General features: G+C 45.3%; 1 protein-coding gene across 7 annotated transcripts in view; it reads right to left on the minus strand.

The window, feature by feature from the left end:
- Positions 1–2,083: 2,083 nt before the first annotated feature.
- LOC144822176 (GPI-N-acetylgalactosamine transferase PGAP4-like) overlaps positions 2,084–18,855 on the minus strand; it is a 163,158-nt gene continuing 146,386 nt past the window's right edge. For 6 of the 7 annotated variants that reach the window (XM_078679362.1, XM_078679360.1, XM_078679361.1 and 3 more), the window contains one exon: positions 2,084–3,944. In XM_078679362.1, the coding sequence (XP_078535488.1) occupies positions 2,679–3,842 (1,164 nt within the window). In that variant the 5' untranslated portion in view covers positions 3,843–3,944 and the 3' untranslated portion in view covers positions 2,084–2,678. Of the gene's footprint in view, positions 3,945–8,513; positions 8,782–18,855 lie in introns of all 7 variants that reach the window. The other variant, XM_078679363.1, reaches the window with a different exon arrangement.

Genomic DNA, 18,855 nt, shown 5'->3' on the forward strand with positions numbered 1-18,855 from the left:
CTTCCACGTACCCAATAAAAACCTGCGATCATATATCCTCGCAATGGCTGAAACCCCACGGATCCGCAGAGCCAGATCAGGCAGAAGATCGCTCTCCCACATCTCAGCCAAGACCTGGAACGAGCTACTGGTAGACATCAGACCCGCCCCCTCCCTCGACACCTTCAGGTAGACCCTCAAGACCTGGCTCTTCGGCTGAACGGAGTGTCACCCACCTCCCCAGAGACCCTCACGGATGAGTAGCGCGCTTTACTATGCCCTGATTGATTGATTGGATGGTGAAAGAGGCATTAAAGTATATGATGAGGCTGGTGAAGGTGGCTTGCGGTCTGGGTGGTCGGTAGGCAAGGGTTCCTTTCAGTGTGAAGTTTTCAGAGATATGCAGCTTGAAGTGCAGTTTTCCTATGAATGAGGTGGCATTTTCTGTGGACGTTGAGCACTTGATGGAGTCTGTAGATGACTGCAAGTCCTCCTCCTAGATTGTGATGGCAGTCCTGTTGTGCAATCTCGTAGCCCACTGGGATTGCTGTGGCGATGTTTGGTTGCTGATGTGGAGTTGAGCAAGGTTTTCATCAGGACGAGGAGGTCCAGTGCGTCGCTGCTCAAGAGGTCCCAGATTATGGTTGCATGTTTGCTGACAGACCATGTATTGAGAAACATGCATGAGGGTAAGTATTGGGGTGTGGGTTTGATGTGGCGTGTGGTGATGGGTGGGGGTGTTGCTGGTGCATGCTTGGAGTTTGTGGGTAAGCTGCTGCACGGGAACCGGCAGAGGGTACAGGTGAAGGCTCTTACAGTGGTGTGTAGCGCACCATGCAGCAGAGGAAAGAGATACATCCTAGGTCGAGCGATCAAAGGAAGGCTGCTGTGTATCGCTTGGAGGCGATCGAGCCAGGGTTTATGGTGTTGGGCGCGGTTCAGGTGTGGCTGGGTGCAGACAAGTTTGCCTGTGCGCTTCTGCTGTGCAGCGGAGGGTAAAGAAAAGGCGGGAAGGAGATGTGACAAGAAGAGCAGGTAAGGAGTTAGGGAAGTCGGAAAAGGCACTGGAGGGGGTGAGGGTCTGCAGGTATAGTAGCAGAGGGCAGAAAGCCTCAAATGGTTGGAAAAGACACAAGAAAACGAGTGAAAAAGGCACAAGGGGTAAAAGGGAAAGCAAACAGAAAAACTGGTGAAAAGTTCGAAAAAAATGAATTAAAAGAGCAGTAAGTCACAAGGAAGAAGTATAACGGTTGAAAAGAGTGACAAACCGAGTGAAGAGCACAACGGCACAAGAGGTGAAAAAGAAAGCAAGGAAAATATAGAGTGAAAGATTGACAAAAAGGTGAAGTGAAAGTGCAAAAGTCAGAGGAGTGAAAAGGCTTGGCATAGGCCAAGGATTGGTTGAAAGAGAAAGGAGAAAACGAGAGGGTCAAAAGTGGACAGAAGAAGAGAGAGCGCCGAAAGAGCAAGCTGGGAGCCTCGAGGCAAGGGAGATGGATCCAATAGGATCTTGACTTGTCGGAGGACCGTTCAACCCGGGAGCCTCAAGGCAAGGAAGCTGGGTCCAAACAGGCCTTGACTGGTCGGAGGACCGTTCACATGTAAGTGGGGGCTGGGCCTTGGCACCTGCTAGGCTGGCTGCACTGGGTCAGTCTCAGTCATGTGTATGACCCACCTAACATATAATGGTTATCTTCCACCTAACTTATAATGGCTATCTTAAAACCTTGAAGCCACCTGAAGGAAAAACCCACTGTCAGTCCAGTAGATTTCACAACGGACTTGTGCTTCTGAAAGGCTGGTAATACTGTATTAATGCCGGTTACCAGTCAGGCATGTTAGAGGTATAGTCTGTCTTGAAATGTGCAGGATGGGTAATATCTGAGTCAAAAGTTCACTGCTCAGGAAAATGCTGCAAACAGGCTGGACAACCGTCAGGTGAGACAGATCCTTAATTTCCCATCCCTCTCAGAAGAGTGATTTCTTAGGATATGTGTTTTACAGACTAAACTATAACACTTAGCCCATGAAAGGTTTACATCTCAGTGTGCTCGTGCCCGAGAACCACAGAATGATGTCCTTTGTCACAAGTCATAAAAAGTAATTTAGTTAATCAAAAAACTTTACTAAATATTCATCAAAATATCACATATTACCCCATTCATCACAGCTTTTATCATGTGCCACTCTGCATTTCATCTACAATGTACAATCGCAAGATGGCAGTGGCTTTTGAACACAAGTTACACAGGTTGGATTTGACAAGCAGGTATATTGCGAAACTGTTTGTGGCGTGGGCTACGTTTGAATAGGTCGATCTTGAAACGTGTAAGATGTGGTCTATTGTTAAGCAGATACACCCTGAAACCTGAGTGGGAAGTGGGCCAGATTTGAGTAGGTTTATCCTCAAACCTGAATGAGACAGAGTAGATTTGAGCAGCACTCTGAAACCTGTGAGAGATGTGGGTTAGATTTGAGCAGGTGTATCCTAAAACCTACGTGTGATGTGGACTTGATTTGAGCAAATATATCCTGAAACCTGTCAGACATGGGATATCCCTGAACCAGTGTGAAAACGGGGGGTAGATTTGACCAGGTATGTCCTGAATCGTGTATAACACCACCAGTTTATTTAGTTGCCAGAATGCGTTTAGTGAGTGACTGGTTGTAGTTGGACAGTAACATTTTCACAATCACTTTCATGTAATCCTCCCCCTTGGGAGGCTTGAGAAGATTCCTATGTGCTGCACTAGATTGGGTTCCACCACTAAAGCCCATTCCTCTGTCTGCTGCAGGACCGAATAAAGGGCTATGTCCTTTGCAAAGCCTGGCTTGCAGTTGACCTTTGACAGGTATCCAAGCACCCGCTGAGCTGATGAAGTAGAGAATAGCATGGCTTGCGTACAGCACTCTGTGGCAGGTGCCAGATTGTAGAGTGAGGGAGACAGACGGCGCAGTTCCAAGAGGTAGTGGCGGCCAAACATTTCCACCGATACCATGCTGTACAGGGCAAAGAAAATTACCGTACGCCAGGTGGGGCGTGTTTGTCTACTGGCCTGGGCATACAACAAGCTGAAGATTGTGCCCAAAAACATTCCAACACCCACCCACTCCAAAATCCTCATGGGCTCTGGGTTCAGATAGTTCTGCAGACGCTCAGGGTGATAGAGTTTGACATACAAAGCACCTCCAAGAGGCGTCCCTGGAAAGCGGAACTGCAGAAGATAGTTCAGCACTTTGAAGATGTCTGCTTCGGGTACAGCATCATCCTCCACCAGCAACACATACTCAGGACTGAAAGACAATAGCGTCTCTTCTAGGCAGTAGATATAATCTTGTTTCTCCTTCTCATAGGGATTGGTATGTATGTGCTGAGGGTCAGTGGTAATATATTGAGCGTCAGTGATGTTCCGCTCAGTGTGATGGAAAATTCTGTTCAAAATCACGGCATCCTCATGGCTACTTGGCTTTCGATCAACATTGCAAATGAAGAGGTGTGTACGAGGACAGTCATTTCCACATTCCGCCAGAAGGCGCTGAAAGTGTGACACCACTTGCATTAAGTAATGGTACTGGGGCGACCTCCGGACAGTGATGACTGTGATTACCAACCGCGTCTTGGCATCCGACTCCCCAGGGAGACGAGTTGACAATGTCCCATTCATGGGTGGAAGTAGTTGCTTCAGATACTCAACAGCTGCTTGTCCTTCCTTCATGCTGGTCGACAGATGCTCCTTAGTCATGAGGTGAATCGGATTGGGGGTGATGACAAAGAACGTCACCACAAATAACAGAGTTCCCTGTAGTCTTGGATTGGACAAACAGGACCTTCTCTTGCGGTTATGCGTCACCTGATGGACCATTTTGTGATCTAGGGAAAAAGAGGTTCATTTATTCTGCTCCTTCTGCTGTTATTTCGTCAGACGGAGGTAGTTCAACTTCACCATTCATTTGAGTTAAACATCCTAGAGAAACAAACAAAAGATATTTATTTCTGGCTCCACTTTTAATGAAAAATATCCATTGTTCACAATTCATACATTACATTTGTTCCGGACATATTAGAGAGAAAGTTCTATATTTTAAGCAATGAATCACTGCAGTAATATAAGACAGAACACCGACTCTTACATCTTGCATGAATGCTGAATGTTATGGCTAGGAGGATGACAGTTCTATTGCTTGAGGAGAAGTACCTTTTCTGGCAGGGGTACAGCTAATATGCAGCATATAGACACATTTAGAACTTGAAGAAACAAGAGCACCAACATAAATGGAAAGCTCCCAACCTTCCAAACGTATGTTTAATGTAGCCCAACAGCTGGAGCTGGCGACCTCGAAGAAGGGTAACCGCGCCTGAGGCTCAGCAGGGACATCCAACCTGGTATTTTGGGCAAATCACTTAATCGCCCCGTGCTTAACAAAATGAATGTATCCGTATGTAACGCAACGGGTGCTCATGTAAAGCGCTCTGGTACCTTCGGGTCGAGTTCGTGCTATATAAACGCCTCCCCCCCCCCCCACAATTTTTTTTTGCCTCCGCTGCCTCTGTCGTTGGAAAACACTAACCTGACAACCTGTCTACAAAACTGCCAGGTCACAGGGACATGCCTCAAATTCGAAATCGGGAGGGGCAATCGTCACTGGTTTTCCTAGGCTGGGGAAGCATGGTAGACTTGGGAAAACTCCCTCCATGTCGGATAATGGCTATTTTGACTTTTTTCCAGGCTAACTCAAAGTGGGAGTTTATTTCTGGGAAAATAAATGTGGAGCAGGCTAAAAAATACACAGCAGCCCACTGGCATTCACCGGAGTTGTATCTGACCCAAAAGGCAGCGTGTGCACTGAAGACATAGAGATCACCACCAGGCAGGGATTACTTTGGGGTAACGCTGGTGGAGTACCACTGAGGGCAGAGAAGGTGCCTCTGCCAAGCTTGTGGGCCTTCTGGCTGTTCCTAAATGCTACAGTGATGTGATTCAGGCAGCATCTACAGCAGCATTGTTTTGTTTTGTTTTCTGACTACATCGTGCCTTTTCTCATTGTTTTATGACTTCTCTGTATGACAGGTGTTTATATGTTTGTGCTATTGTGTTGAAAAGTTTTAGTGCCAGCCGCGGCTGAAGCCCATGTGTTGCTATCATTGGAATATTAGAGCTGGTGCTGTGTCAAGGACAATATTTAGTAGCTAAAAGTGTGAGGTTGAGGCGAAAGGGGTGATGAGTTGACTAGTGAAGGGGGAAGGTCAGGAATCACAATTCTAAACAGGCAGCCTTGATAGTAGCCTTTACACAGGTAGCAATTCGCAATTTTAGAATTACCATGGGCTTCTTTTGCTTTCGGACTGATCCTAATGGAGTTACTAGGTTCCTGAAGACTTCAATGAATCTCTGTAAACCAGCTTTGCTCCCTCAAAAAAAAAGCTGCAGAATGTGGGGAAAGCACTTAGTCGAACTGCTTGGATTCATTACATGAAAAACTGTATATGTAACAACGTACACATTTCAAATCAGGCCGACCGATGGTTATGTACGTCACCGCACATTATGCACCTTATGTTCTGGAATGATGTATTTGCCCTTCTTATATTGCAGAGAGCACAAAGAGCCTGAAAGAAATGGGTTCTAATGACACAAAGTGGAGGCACTACATAAAGAAATTTCTGCAGCATTCTTGTAACATCTATATATCAGTGTATGGAGTTTCTAAAGAGTATGTAGGTGGCTCGCTTAATTTTCACTTACTATTGTGCAAACATGAAACCTTGTTCAAGCACCTAGTAAGTAGATTGTAGTAAACAAAAGAAGTACACTGCTGCATGGACTTGAGCTGATATATTTGCAGACAATGAACATGCAACCCTAAGGTAGCTTAGCAGCCACCCCACTGCCTATCGTGCATGATAGAATGTAATAGGTACTCATCTGTATACTTCACAACAGGAGAGGGTTCACATGCCCATCTATAGGTCTGGGTTGTAACACAAGGCCCCGCAGCCCCCACAGTGCGGGGGGATTCAAGCTCGAGGGGGCCCCTTTAGCACAGTACGCTGTCCGGAGAGTTTCTGATTGAGTCCGGAGGGGGCCCCTCCACATACCTTGCAGAGATGCTCTCTCAAGTTTTGTTACACCACTGCTATAGGTGCAGGGATGTTGAGTAGTGATTCCCAGGTTGGACTATGGAAGTGCAACCCTCTGTGGCCAGTCCAGATACAAAATGGCTCCTCTAAGAGCCTCGTTCAGCTCTGCTACAAGGCTAATCACCGGCTCAAACGACTACATCACTCGTGATCTGAAATCCCTTAACTGGCTCCCTTGCGAAGAAAGAATCCAGCTAAAAATTGCCTGCATGACACATAAAACTCTCCACCTCAAAACCCCTATATATCTCGCTCAGAAGCTCAAATTTTCTAGTAGCTGCAGATCTTCCAGAAGCTCCAACACCTTACTTCTGAAACCACAGAGATTCCACAAAAAGAAAACTTACAACCAATCTTTCTCTGGGATTTCCCAGATAATTTGGAACACATTGCTCCCTGAAGTCAGAACGGATACCTCAATTGTATCCTTCAAGAAAAAAGTCAAAGTACTCCTTATGAACAAATTGTTGTCATATTTCCTAAGATCACATCTTTTCGTACCCATTCCGAGTCCTCAAGCACACTCATGACTACTGCTCACTTTCTACTTGACTGTTTTAAACTCTTCAGTCCTGACATTATTACCCTCCCCTTCCTCGATACTGCCTGATCCTATAGTTGTCTTGACTATGATATTATTGTTCTTATTGCTTGTTTGCCTCTGTTCTCTGAACAATAATAAATTGTACCCACCCTCTTCTGGGTTCTACCTTATCCTGTATTTTTCTCGAATATGAAATTATTGCCTTGTGTTCTCTGCTCTCTGTAAATCGCTCTGATAACCGCAAGGGTCATGTTCCAGTTATAAAAAAACTCTCTAAATAAATAAATTAACCTATCCTCCTGGGCTGCTGGTCCTACAATGGTGATCTGCCAAACCTCGTCAAATTACTTCCTCGCCGGGAGATTGGGAGTTTCAGTTTTTGATGTCTTCTCTCCATCTTCCTGCATGTCTTTGGCCGCTGGGACTGCACAGGTCCAAAGAGGCGCTGCAGTATCTACCCACCAGTGGTTCGAGCTATCCGGGCTTTGTACTATTTAGTTCTTCGGGCACCCCATCGTCTCACGGAGAGCTGCTATCCGTCTAGGGATCATCAGAAGAAAACACCAATCTTTCCTCCCACCTTTACCCTCAGGGGTGCAGGGAGGAAGCTCACCGCCTTAGGTGTACCTCACCTTACGGCTCCTCTCAAATAAACCAGTAATTAGCTCCTCGAATATATCTTTGCTTCAAACCTGCAGCCATTCCTTGCAGGCATGCAATTAATCATTCACTTGCAGGCATGGTCAGTCACACCACACTCTGACATGCACATTTCCGACATTTCTCCTGTCACTCTCAGAGGCCTCGATATCCCTTTCCTGACAATTGTCCCACCCTCTAAATATCTTGCCACAACATAGCAGTCTTGTAGCGAGACACACAAATGTCAGCTGGCCTCCAATGAAGGAAAAGGTCACTACAGTAGTTTCTTCTGAGGCACCAAACAGAAAGAATTGTACATGCTTCGTCTCTGTCTAGAGTCTCTCAGTGGGCAAAATAGATGGACTAGAATGCAGCCCAAGTGATCAAAAGCGGCTGAGATTATATCAAACATTCCTTTCTCCTGTTTGTAGTAGACAGACAGTCCAAGTGTGAGGGGTATTCAAAGATATGGGTCCCGTTGTCAACTGAAATGCTTATTTACATCTCAGATGAAATGTTCATCTGTAGTTAGTGAAAGCAATCCATAGAAAACAATATGTAAAATATTTATCTTGCAGCACACAGCAAAGTGATGAAAGAAATGCTTCAATGAATCTCAGCCGGTGGTGTTCGTTTGAGCTGCATTTCAGTCAATCGTTTTTCACCTACTCTGGCACTTAAGACAGAGGCCAGCCATATTTCAATAATATTTGGTCCTACTCAAATTAAAATAGTCCAGACGGAACTGTCAGGCCAGGTCCACTCCAGATAACAACATAAATAACACCAGACCAGGTTAAACCTACTGGGCCTCTTCAGTGAGATATAGCAGGAATCTGATGTCATTGATCCCTTTTTAGGTCGAGCATCAGCACGCATGTGCTACCTGCAAGTCCTGCTGTTATCAATACTACATCGTACAAAAGGGGGTGGTGACGGAGCATCCGAACCAATCAAACACTCACACCCAGTCAACATATCTCGGTTTAATCCATCACCGTTCTTTAGCCCACTCTGCCACCCCAGTTCAGACATGGCCATATGCAAATCAGTCTGACCATGTGCCTTATGGGAACAGTCCAGCCCGAACTGCCAAGCCATGCATTCCCTGGACTCGAAACAAGCTTTCCGAGGACCGGTTTCTGGTTCTGTGTTTTGCTGTTATCAATACTACAACTTTCCCCCCGCTTTTTCCCATTTCCTGCTTACCACTGGTGCACTTCTGCGTTGCTCTTCTCTGCTGCCTCCTTAGTCGTTCGCTTTGGCCATACCTCACTTCCCTTCAAGGCTGCGGCGCACCAGTAAATTACAGTTCCCTTTCCGCTTCCATTGTTGATATGTTGGTAGGAGAAATCTTTTTCCTGTTTCCAGTGCCACGACTTCCGGTGCAGCCGTCGCTGTGTCCAGCCATCAGCTTGCTTCGGTGTGAGGCTGGCGGATTCCTCTGCTGCAATGAGCCAATTCCTACAAGCGGATGCTGTACAAATAATTTCTAACTTTTTTCATGCTTTAGTGAAAACCAACTTTAAATAGTAGCGCAATAGCATTGCTGTATTAAATGTATACCCCGTATGCGCCTGGGATCAGTAGCCACCTTCATGCATGCGCTGAAGCAGGCACATTATAGGAGCACACCACATGTCTGATGACCAGAGACCCTGCAAATTAAGGAAGGTCCAAGCCCAGGTAAGTAAATTAACAAGGCATTGAGATCTGGGAAGCAGACCATAAAGCACCAATGGTCACCAGTGGTGATGCTCTCTGTGAGCGTCCATGCCTTAATCTTGGGCTATAGGGCCTGTAGCAGATCGAGGGCGTGGGTGTAGTGCTAGCAGACACGTTGGGCTATCTGACCTGTTTTAGGATAGCTCTTATGTAGTGGAGTCTCATGACATGCATGAAAGCTGCAATTGGCAAAACACTCTGGATTAATTACCCTTCAGGTTGTGGCTAGCTGGTACGGCACCTATGTTAATCCTTTTGCCTGTCTGTTCCTCCTTTTGTGTCGATCTTGGAGTCACAGTACCCACCGGGCCGGTGGAGCTGTGCCCCTCACCTGCAGGATCCGCGGGTGATCTGTGTTGACTGAGTGCTTTTTTTTCATGTGCCCCACCTCTCTGCTCAGGGTCCAGTGCCCCCTTGTGCCCTCTGTCAATTCAAACTCCGTCTTCCCTCTTTCAGCCAGTCTTCTTCTGGACCCTCTTCCGATTGCAAGACTGCATCACTCTCTGCTCTCTTCCCCTCTCTCATATTGCGGTAGGCTGACGACTGCATGGGAACGTGTGGCAGCCTTATTTTTTTTTTAACTTTCCTTCCATTTAACATACAAAATGTTTTTTGTTAGCCTCTGCGTATTATGCAGCAGACAGCTAATTATGTGGCAAGTACAGTAAATCATTAACCGCGTGCGTGCTGCGGTCATTTTTGCGCTGTGCGGCTTTTTTCGACTTACCGCGTTACATGACGAGCTGAGCTTGTCATGAGCATGCGAGCGGCGCAACTCATGACGAGCTCAGCTCGTCATGAGCATGGAAGGGGTTAATTATGTGGAAAACGCAACAGCTGGCAAACCTCACAGTTCCTCTGGCAGTAGATTACGTTTAATTTACAAAGCAAGGGACCTCAATGTGACCACAGCTTCTGGGCACATGTGCAAAGATAATCTGGATGAAAAGTTCTGATGGTCTGCACCAGGGGTTGTGTTGTACCAATACCAACGCTGTTACCTAATATTTTCGTATTGTATGTGCAGCCATGCTTAACGTGTTTTTTTATTCAGGAATGGCGGCCGCGTTATTAACACTGCTCATGCCATAATATATTTTCTTTAAAGCCCCGTCGTTGAAAGACATGCTTTATGGTATGTTTTCAAGCACGAAGCACGCTTCAGGTCTCAGAGTAGCAGCCACGCATTTTTTTGTTGTTTTTTTTTTGCAGATTTATATAGGGCAAACTCAACACAAAGGTATTGGAGCGCTTCACATGAGCACCAGTTACGTTACACAGGGACAAATTCATTTTTTAGGTCTCGCCTACGCAGCGCGCATGCGCTGCATAGGAGAGAGACCTAAAGCCACCGGCACAGCTTTGGGGGCAAAAACGTGCATGCGTTGCTTGCAATGGCAACACGTGCACGTCTAGCGATTTCCTTGCGGGAGCGCGCAGCGCCATTTGGTGGCAACATATGGTCCCAATCATCACGCCTTGCTGCACGCTCCCGCAAGGGAATCGTGCAGGCCCCCTTCCTTTGCTGCCGTGCAAGGCGCTGGTTCAATTTTGCCACTGATTAGGCAGGTGTAAAGAAATGACAATCGCATGTGGATTCCTCTGCTCCTAATCAGCTTTTGTGGCTGCTGTCATGCCCTGCTACTCCTCGCCTTCTTGTTTCCTTTCTTTCCTGACGAGTAAACAGGAGGCACGTTACATGTGGAAAGTTCGGAGCAAAAGCAGGGCATAAACAGTGTAATGTAAAGAGATCTCGCTGTATTGTCCCTGTTTATCTCTGACATAATTTGAAACAAGTGATGAGGGAATAGCAGATCCTTTCAGCTGGCTAATTGTTTAAAACAGGATCCCGGGGCCTGGGTAATGAAGGCCAGTTAACATGGTGGGGGTCGGAGATAAAAGGTGCATTAAAGCGTTTCAGATTCGATCATTAGGTTTCAGTGCACCCATATGTTTCCAGAAAATATAATTGAGCACTTGATTCCTGACCTTTAGCTGCCATGCCGTACCTTTGTTTTTAAATCCACATTAAGTGGTTCGCCCAATCGAGTTCATTGGATAAGAACAACATGTGGCACTTTTTAACACAATTACATGCTTTTTGTGCAGACGTGTTTTATTTTTTCTTAACCGAGCCTAACGTGGGCTTCTGTTCTGGGCTAGTTCATTCAAAGCAGTTAATACAATGCCCTCAGCGTGCCCGGACGGAAACTCTCTTGGTCACTCGCTGGCCTTTCCCTTGGCTCGCTCTCACGTCCTGCCTCTGTCGTGCCCTATGTTTGCCAACCAGAAAGGATGGGGGAGCGCAAGGGGGGGGCGACCCAGCCCTTCCTCTAGGGTCGCTGCGCCTCCCGGTCAGCTGTATGTACCGCCGCTGTTAGGGAGAGAGGGTGGCACCACATTTTTGTGGTTACTCATGTGCATAAGCTGTAGTTATAGGAGCCAGACAGTACTAAGGGAATATTATGACACATTCATGATAGCACGGTGTATAGCTCAGAGACCTACTGAGCCCTGAAATCGAAGCACGTCCCTTGAATGACGTTCTACGGTGGGGGTTTTTCATAGTTAATGTTGATACTGTGCAGCACAGATGGTGTTGTCTGCAGGCAGAACGCCACTGAAGGTCCTTCCACTTCATGCACGCAAAGAAGGCAGGCTGTGTTCTCCAACTTTTGAGTTGCATAGGGCGAGCAAGAATTGCAGTGTGTGTTATTTCTAAAACTGTTAGGGTCTGATTATGAGGGCCCTTGTAAATGGTGATCCATGCACAACGCTGTGCAGGGATCACAGTTATAAGCTGTGCAACGTTTATTGCATGCAGTAATTACCAAGTGCAATACATTCTTCACCCTCCTAGTTAAATTTGCCAGATGCTAATGACTGTCAAATGGCTGGCATATACCAGGACATAAGGATTATGGAGTGGTAATCAGGCCAAACTCTGATATTTATTGCGATATTTATCACAACCCATAAATTCTGTACACCTGGGTGTCAGATTTCATCAGACACAGTAATTATTAATTTCATTGGCAGGGCACACGTAATCAGGCCCTTAGTAGTGATGTGATGTTCTGATGCCTGAAGTTTATGCAACAGATAAAACATTATTAGACAAATGTTGCATCGGAGTGCAAGGTAGGATTATTAAAAGGATTTTGTATGGCAGAACTAGTCCTGTGCATTGCGACCCTATAATCTAGTTTTTCAAATCTTACAAATGCTGGGGAGCCTGATAAATAGGAGACCAATTCTATTGACACAGTCTAACTCCATTAACAGGATTCAGATCTGCTTTATTGACAAGGTGGCGCTGTTAATATGATCTAGTATATTACATTGGCTGGAAAAGTGGGACAGTAGAATCCATCTGCAGTCTAATTGACAGGGAAATTCTTTCAAAGGGTTCTTAATGGGGTTTTTATTGACAGGGTGTATCTGTAGTCAGTAAATACTCTTTGCAAAACATAGAACGAAAACATATCAGGCTGTGTCAACCCATTAGGCTAGAAAATGGTCGAGTTATGTCTTATGCCTAACTTCTTGCAAAACATATTTCTGATATTTGGCATCGTTTAGCACAAATGTGCAATATGAAATTGTTCTTTTTGTAGAACTACAAACATTATTTTTTTAATTTTAAGGAAAACTAGTGCTTCATTTCAATTAGTTTAAAAGTATTATACATCTATTCAGCTGGATTCAGGGCATTAGTGTTTGAAGTTTAGAACCCAGTGGTCATTGTAGAACATAGTCTTAATGTAGGCAGTAACCAATCCTTTGCAAAGCACTCAGTGCACTCCTTCAGGCCCTTGGGTTCAGGTATCGGGGTTTCTTCCAATCAAAGTCTGTAGTGGATGAAGGAAGTGACTGCCTTGCAGCTCCTCAAAACAGACGCATCACCTCAGCTGCACAGTGCATCCTTAACACAGTACTGCCCATCGTAAGCCCTCATCGATGGGATCCTCTGACAGCACAAGACCTCACACCGCATGCTAGCAGCTACTCAGAACCAACACATCACCTCGACCGCATGACGCAGCCCCAATATGGGACTCCGCAAGTCTTCACAACCAGGATTTAAGGTGCTCTTTTTCAGAAAGCCTAACTGGGTCCCTCTAGCCGGCCATCGCTGTTGACCTGAATTATTGACTTTGTCCCAGTTTAGCGTGACCAGATATCCACAGCTTGTGCTTTGTGGAGCTATTTTCACTGACATCATCTTTAAACTTGCATATCTCCTGTTCTACTGATTGGATTTTTGTTGTTTTGGTCTTGATTTATTTTACTTAAATTTTACTCTATTTTACGAAATAGCTGTGGAATTCTCCTCACTTGATTACAGCTTGAAGTGCTGCATAAATGCATTTTACACATTGCCTTTAAGTTAAGCCTGACTGCTCTGTGCCAAGCTACCAGAAGGTTGAGCACAGGTTAATTTGGGTTTTGCCTGTGCCTCACTTTGACAAATATTGTGGTTTCTGCTTGAGTAAGGGTTTCGCCCTCCTCAACCAGTGACCCAATTTCTTACAATATGCTATTGACAAACATTGGCATAGCCAATAGGTCTCGCATTTGGGACCTTATAAGTGTTTAGCCACGCAACAGTTGGTGTTGTTGCACCATGGTTATTCTGCTGCATAACTAAATACTTATAAGGTCCCAAAAGCGAGACCTATTGGCTATGCCAACGCTTGTTTTGGTAGGAACAGGGAGATTAAGTGATTTGCCCAGAATCACAGGACGTGGAGTCGACCCCGAGGCTCCAACCTTGGTTTCCCAGCTCTAAAGTCGGCAGGCTAGCAGTGAGACCACATCCTCTCCTAAGCACGGGTTTCCCAAATCAATGAACACAGTCGACATTGGCACCCGTGGCTTGCAGCCCCACATACCCGTTCCGCCTCCAGGTGCCGCACTTTAGGTTTCTGCAAACACAACAGTGATGGACAGAATGTGGATCAATGTCACACATTCACCCCAGTCCAAAGATCTGGGCCCAAATCCATCGTTTTTCCACTCCACACCACCCTGGGTTAGACAATGGCGATATGCAAATCAGCGCTGACTCTGTGCCCCATGGGAACAGTCCAGTCCGAACTACAAAAGCCATGTCCTTCCCAGAACTTTAGGTTTCAGCATGGCGCCCGCTTTTATATCAACAACACCGGTGCAGCGCTTTATATTGCAGCACGTCGTCCGCTTTTCACTTTCATATTAACAGCACGGTCGCTACCTCTGAATAAAGCAGGGAGTCACGCCCACTTCATTCACCTTTAAGAATAGCGGCCACGCCTTATTTTTTAGTTTTGTTATGCACCGCTCACCAAACCTTTTAAACACACTGGCATGCCGCGTTTCAGCTGGAAAAGTGAGATTATTTTGCACACGTAATATGCAATAGTCTTTGCTCAGTCCCATCTCGAAGCACAACCTCCAAAGGGCACACACATTGTAGATACTGTTTAGAAATTTTATTTTTCTGTGGCCTTTAAGGCTTATTTAACCGAAAGACCAAACCAGAAGCCTTCAGAGGATGTCTTTCTGCATGCAAACTTGGCAACATTTCATTGTACTAGGTTCCCCATTTCTGCTTGCCTGGATTAAATTGCCCAAGCATTTTTCGCACATTTGCAGATGTTAGAAGCAATTGGCTTTACCCTCGAGTTGTTCCCCTAATTGACCTTAAGTTGTTCTGTTAACTCTGGTGACCTATTGAGTGTGGGAAAGTACAACATGATGCGTTGTCCACATGTTTGAAGTTTTCACATATAATAAGTAAGGCCCTACTCATGTATAACATAATACAACAGTACTTTTGCTTGAAATTAATGCATTCATGTTACCAATGTGTGAAACAACGAGCATCGCTGTAAGCTATCTCTGCTCTTGCGCATAGCTCTGATGCTGGTTGTGTTGTAATAAGAGTGTATAAATATTGTATTGTTTATGCCTTACTGCCCACTTGTCATTGCACACAGTTGTATTCATGTTTTTAGCCTTTCCCCAGATTATAGAGAAAGGTAACAGATCCAAATATGATGTTTTACTTTCTAAATACCTAAATCCCAATGGAGCGAAACTCCCTCTCTCTAACGTTTGTTTTTAATTTTGTTACCTTTTGTGGAACTGTCTGAAACATGCTATTGTATATTAGCTTGCAATAGCATTGCAGTGTGTATCTTTAAATGGGATGTCAGTATGTTTCAGGGGCACAGGTGTCCAACCATTCTCATTTGTGTATCACATTTTTTAAAATGGGTCATAACAACAGGGTGTCTTTTAATTCAATATGATAACGCATGCAAACAGCAGTTCTGCCTCCCTGTCTTTTAATACAATTATTTAAAAAAGATTGCAGCTGAGCTTCCATTTACATTTGTTTTTTATTGGAAGTGAGATGCTAAATAAACCACAATAGTGCATTTTTAGAATGCAACCTAGCAAAAATCTCACTTCCAAAAAAAAAACAAATGGAAAAGTATGCTCAGTTGCAAGCTTTCTCTTTATAATTGAATTAAGGGAACAGTACTATATGAGGCTACTGTAGGTCATTTTACAACTCCACCAGGGAACATAGTAACAGCCTGTAGGTTTGCACCCTTTCCTTGCTTTGTGGATTTTCTTTTATTGCTTATTGTTAGAAATGGGGGTCTCTAGTTGGCAGACATAGGTACCTTTGTCCAAGTAGAGACCGTTCTTCCAAGTCAGGGTAAAGGGGATACACTTCTAAAATAACCCCTGCTCACCCCATTGGTAGCTTGGCACGAGCAGACAAGCTCATCTCAGAGGCAATGTGTAAACCTTTTGTGCACACGTACAGTAATACAGTGAAAACACTACAAATGGACACCACACCAGTTAAGGAAAATAAGTAATCTTTATCTAAACCAAACAAGACCAAAACGTCAAATATCCACAATACAATAATCAAAATATGACTTTTAGAAGGTAAAAAACTGTTCTGTCCATAGAAAATAATGGATGCAACACTTTCAACACAAAGTACCTGGGATGTGTCAAAACCACAAGCAAGAAGGGTCGCAGGGAAGGTGATGTGTCGGTTCCTTGCTCCAGGGGGAGGGGATGGGTTGGTTCATTACTGCTGTGCAGGGGAGGTGATGCATCAGTTTCTTACTGCATTGGGGAGGTGATGCATCGGTTTCTTACTGCAACCCCCCCAGCGATGAGACAGACCTGGTGCCTCGATGCGATGCATGACGATCTGGGACAATGCGATGTGTGAAGATCCAAGATGCGCTGATGGTCGGGTGGCAGCAAACAGGCACTGCAACGATCTCAGCGGCGTCCCCTCAATGCATCGGGTCTTACACAGTAGGGCCTGCGTCAGTCAGTGCGGTGGTCTCGGACCTTGGAGATGGGTGCACGAACTCAACGCACGGCAGACACTTCAGCCGTGGGTAGGCGCTGTGTTGCTTCTTCGGCTGCAGCGATGCATCGGAAATTCTGTTCGCACCGCTGCGATGGGTCGGAACCAGGCGATGCATCGATTTTCACAGTTCTTAAGTATTTTGCAGTTCCCAGTGAGGAAAATTGAATTTTGCCCTGTCATGTGTCCCTACGTGTTCCCCATTATATGTTATAAGTGCATGATCGATATGCATATTTACCCCCTTGCCCGAATACAGACGCAACTATAGTTGTGTCCAACGTTAGTATGCCAGTTATCCAGTCCCCCGTGAAAGCAACGTGAATTAGGCTTTTAGGCCTATGTTGCCAACGTCTTTACATTGTGCACGTTAAATCATCGAGTTGTCCCCGTTTCTAGGCCTCATAGGGCCCGGACATCAGATTCAAGCCTCAAGTCTCCTGAAACCACTCCGAGGAGCGATGTAGCCCCTCCCGCATCCCTGACCCTTCACTTACTTTCTGCCAAGCAGCGCGGTGCCCGGCCTGGCCTGCCTGCCTGTCTGCCAAGAATATGTTATGCCTCTAGTTATCAGTTCAGCTCCCCGGCTTCACATTCCTAGCTAACGAACCGCATAAACATCTTCATCTATAGTCTAGTCTTCCTGTCTCCATGCAAGAGAATTACTGAATTAATGTCCATAGAAGATTCATAGCACACGCAATACATTAGGAAATATATGCATGCACTAGCCTTAGTGACAAGTAGCCTTTGCCCTGATGACATTTAGATTCAAGCAACATGTTCTCCAAACACGAGATATCAGATATGCTATAGGTACATGTCGTCCTGACATCCCAGACTTTAGTCTCCTCTTCTAGTGCTAGAAGTCAGAGCCCCAGCTCTCCCCAGTTACACGTCATGGCCCGTTTTGCGCGCACCAGTAGGTTAAAGGTTCCAGCTGCCCAGGTAGCCCCCTCCATGTATCCACCCATTTATGATACTTCTGTGACGTTCACATCACATGTCTCCGTGCACGCCCTGTGCACGCCTTCTTTTCACGCCCATATGTTCTTATCTTTTCGTTTGTCACTTGTTACGCCCACTGTATTCAATGCAATTGTACTGTTTTACTATATATACTGTATGATGTTAATATGACATGGCGAGGCTGCCATTCCCCTTTTCCCTGTGTCTGTCCCTTCCTGAACCTTCGCAGGTGATGGTACCCGATGGTCCATTGGCTCGAGCCATCTAATTAAAGCCCGTATGACTCAGATACCCCGGATTCTGCCTCTTATTTATTGAGCTATCCTTTTTAGTTAATGCATAGAAAAATAGTACCGGTAATTATTTATTTATTTACCACATGTGGTCAGACCGCATATGTACGTCTGCCCCTAGATTGGGATGGAACATGTTACATTGCCTTCCTACTGCCACCAGTTTTCCTAGCCCCATCCGATTATCACAGAAATACACATCTAGTACACATCAGACATAGAAGGGAGATCGAGTCCCCAATTGTCGATCAAACTGAAACTGCCTTAGAACAGTATACAGACTTCAATAAAGGTTTCTTTTTCTTCATAGGACCTATCCAGAATAGTAAGTTAATACGTAGGTTAACCAGAACCCTTGAAGCAGTAGTGAATGAGACTACTTCCGCCCTAGGTAACTTAACAGAAGAGCAATCTGCTATGAGATTTGTCGTTCTTCAGAACCGCCTTGTTCTTGACGTCATACTGGCCGATAGGGGCGGAGCTTGTAGAGTCATCGGATCTAGTTGTTGCATTTTCATTCCTAATAACGCACCGTCTGTATATTCAGCTATAACAAGACTTCATAAAATTGCCCATCAGCTACACCAGAATCCAGGCACCTGGACATGGTCCGGTTGGCTCTGGAGTATAATATCTGCCTGGGGATGTAAAGTACTATCATTTCTGGGTGTAGTAGTAATGATCATATTCAGTTGTTGTCTCTGTTTACAATGTGGCCCTGCGATTTGCGGCTTGTGCGCTACCTCTTGTATTCCAAGTCCAAAGTCCCATTCCCAGAAAATAAGAGACGAGCAAATGATGCTGTATGAACAGATAGATGGTATCATGAATATTGATGTTTCCTGAGGGAAACGTAGGGAACAAGGAGGGAATGAGGAAAATTGAATTTTGCCCTGTCATGTGTCCCTACGTGTTCCCCATTATATGTTATATGTGCATGATCGATATGCATATTTACCCCCCTTGCCCGAATACAGACGCAACTATAGTTGTGTCCAACGTTAGTATGCCAGTTATCCAGTCCCCCGTGAAAGCAACGTGAATTAGGCTTTTAGGCCTATGTTGCCAACGTCTTTACATTGTGCACGTTAAATCATCGAGTTGTCCCCGTTTCTAGGCCTCATAGGGCCCGGACATCAGATTCAAGCCTCAAGTCTCCTGAAACCACTCCGAG

This window comes from Lissotriton helveticus, chromosome 3_1, assembly GCF_964261635.1.
Source record: "Lissotriton helveticus chromosome 3_1, aLisHel1.1, whole genome shotgun sequence".
Taxonomy (NCBI): domain Eukaryota; kingdom Metazoa; phylum Chordata; class Amphibia; order Caudata; family Salamandridae; genus Lissotriton; species Lissotriton helveticus.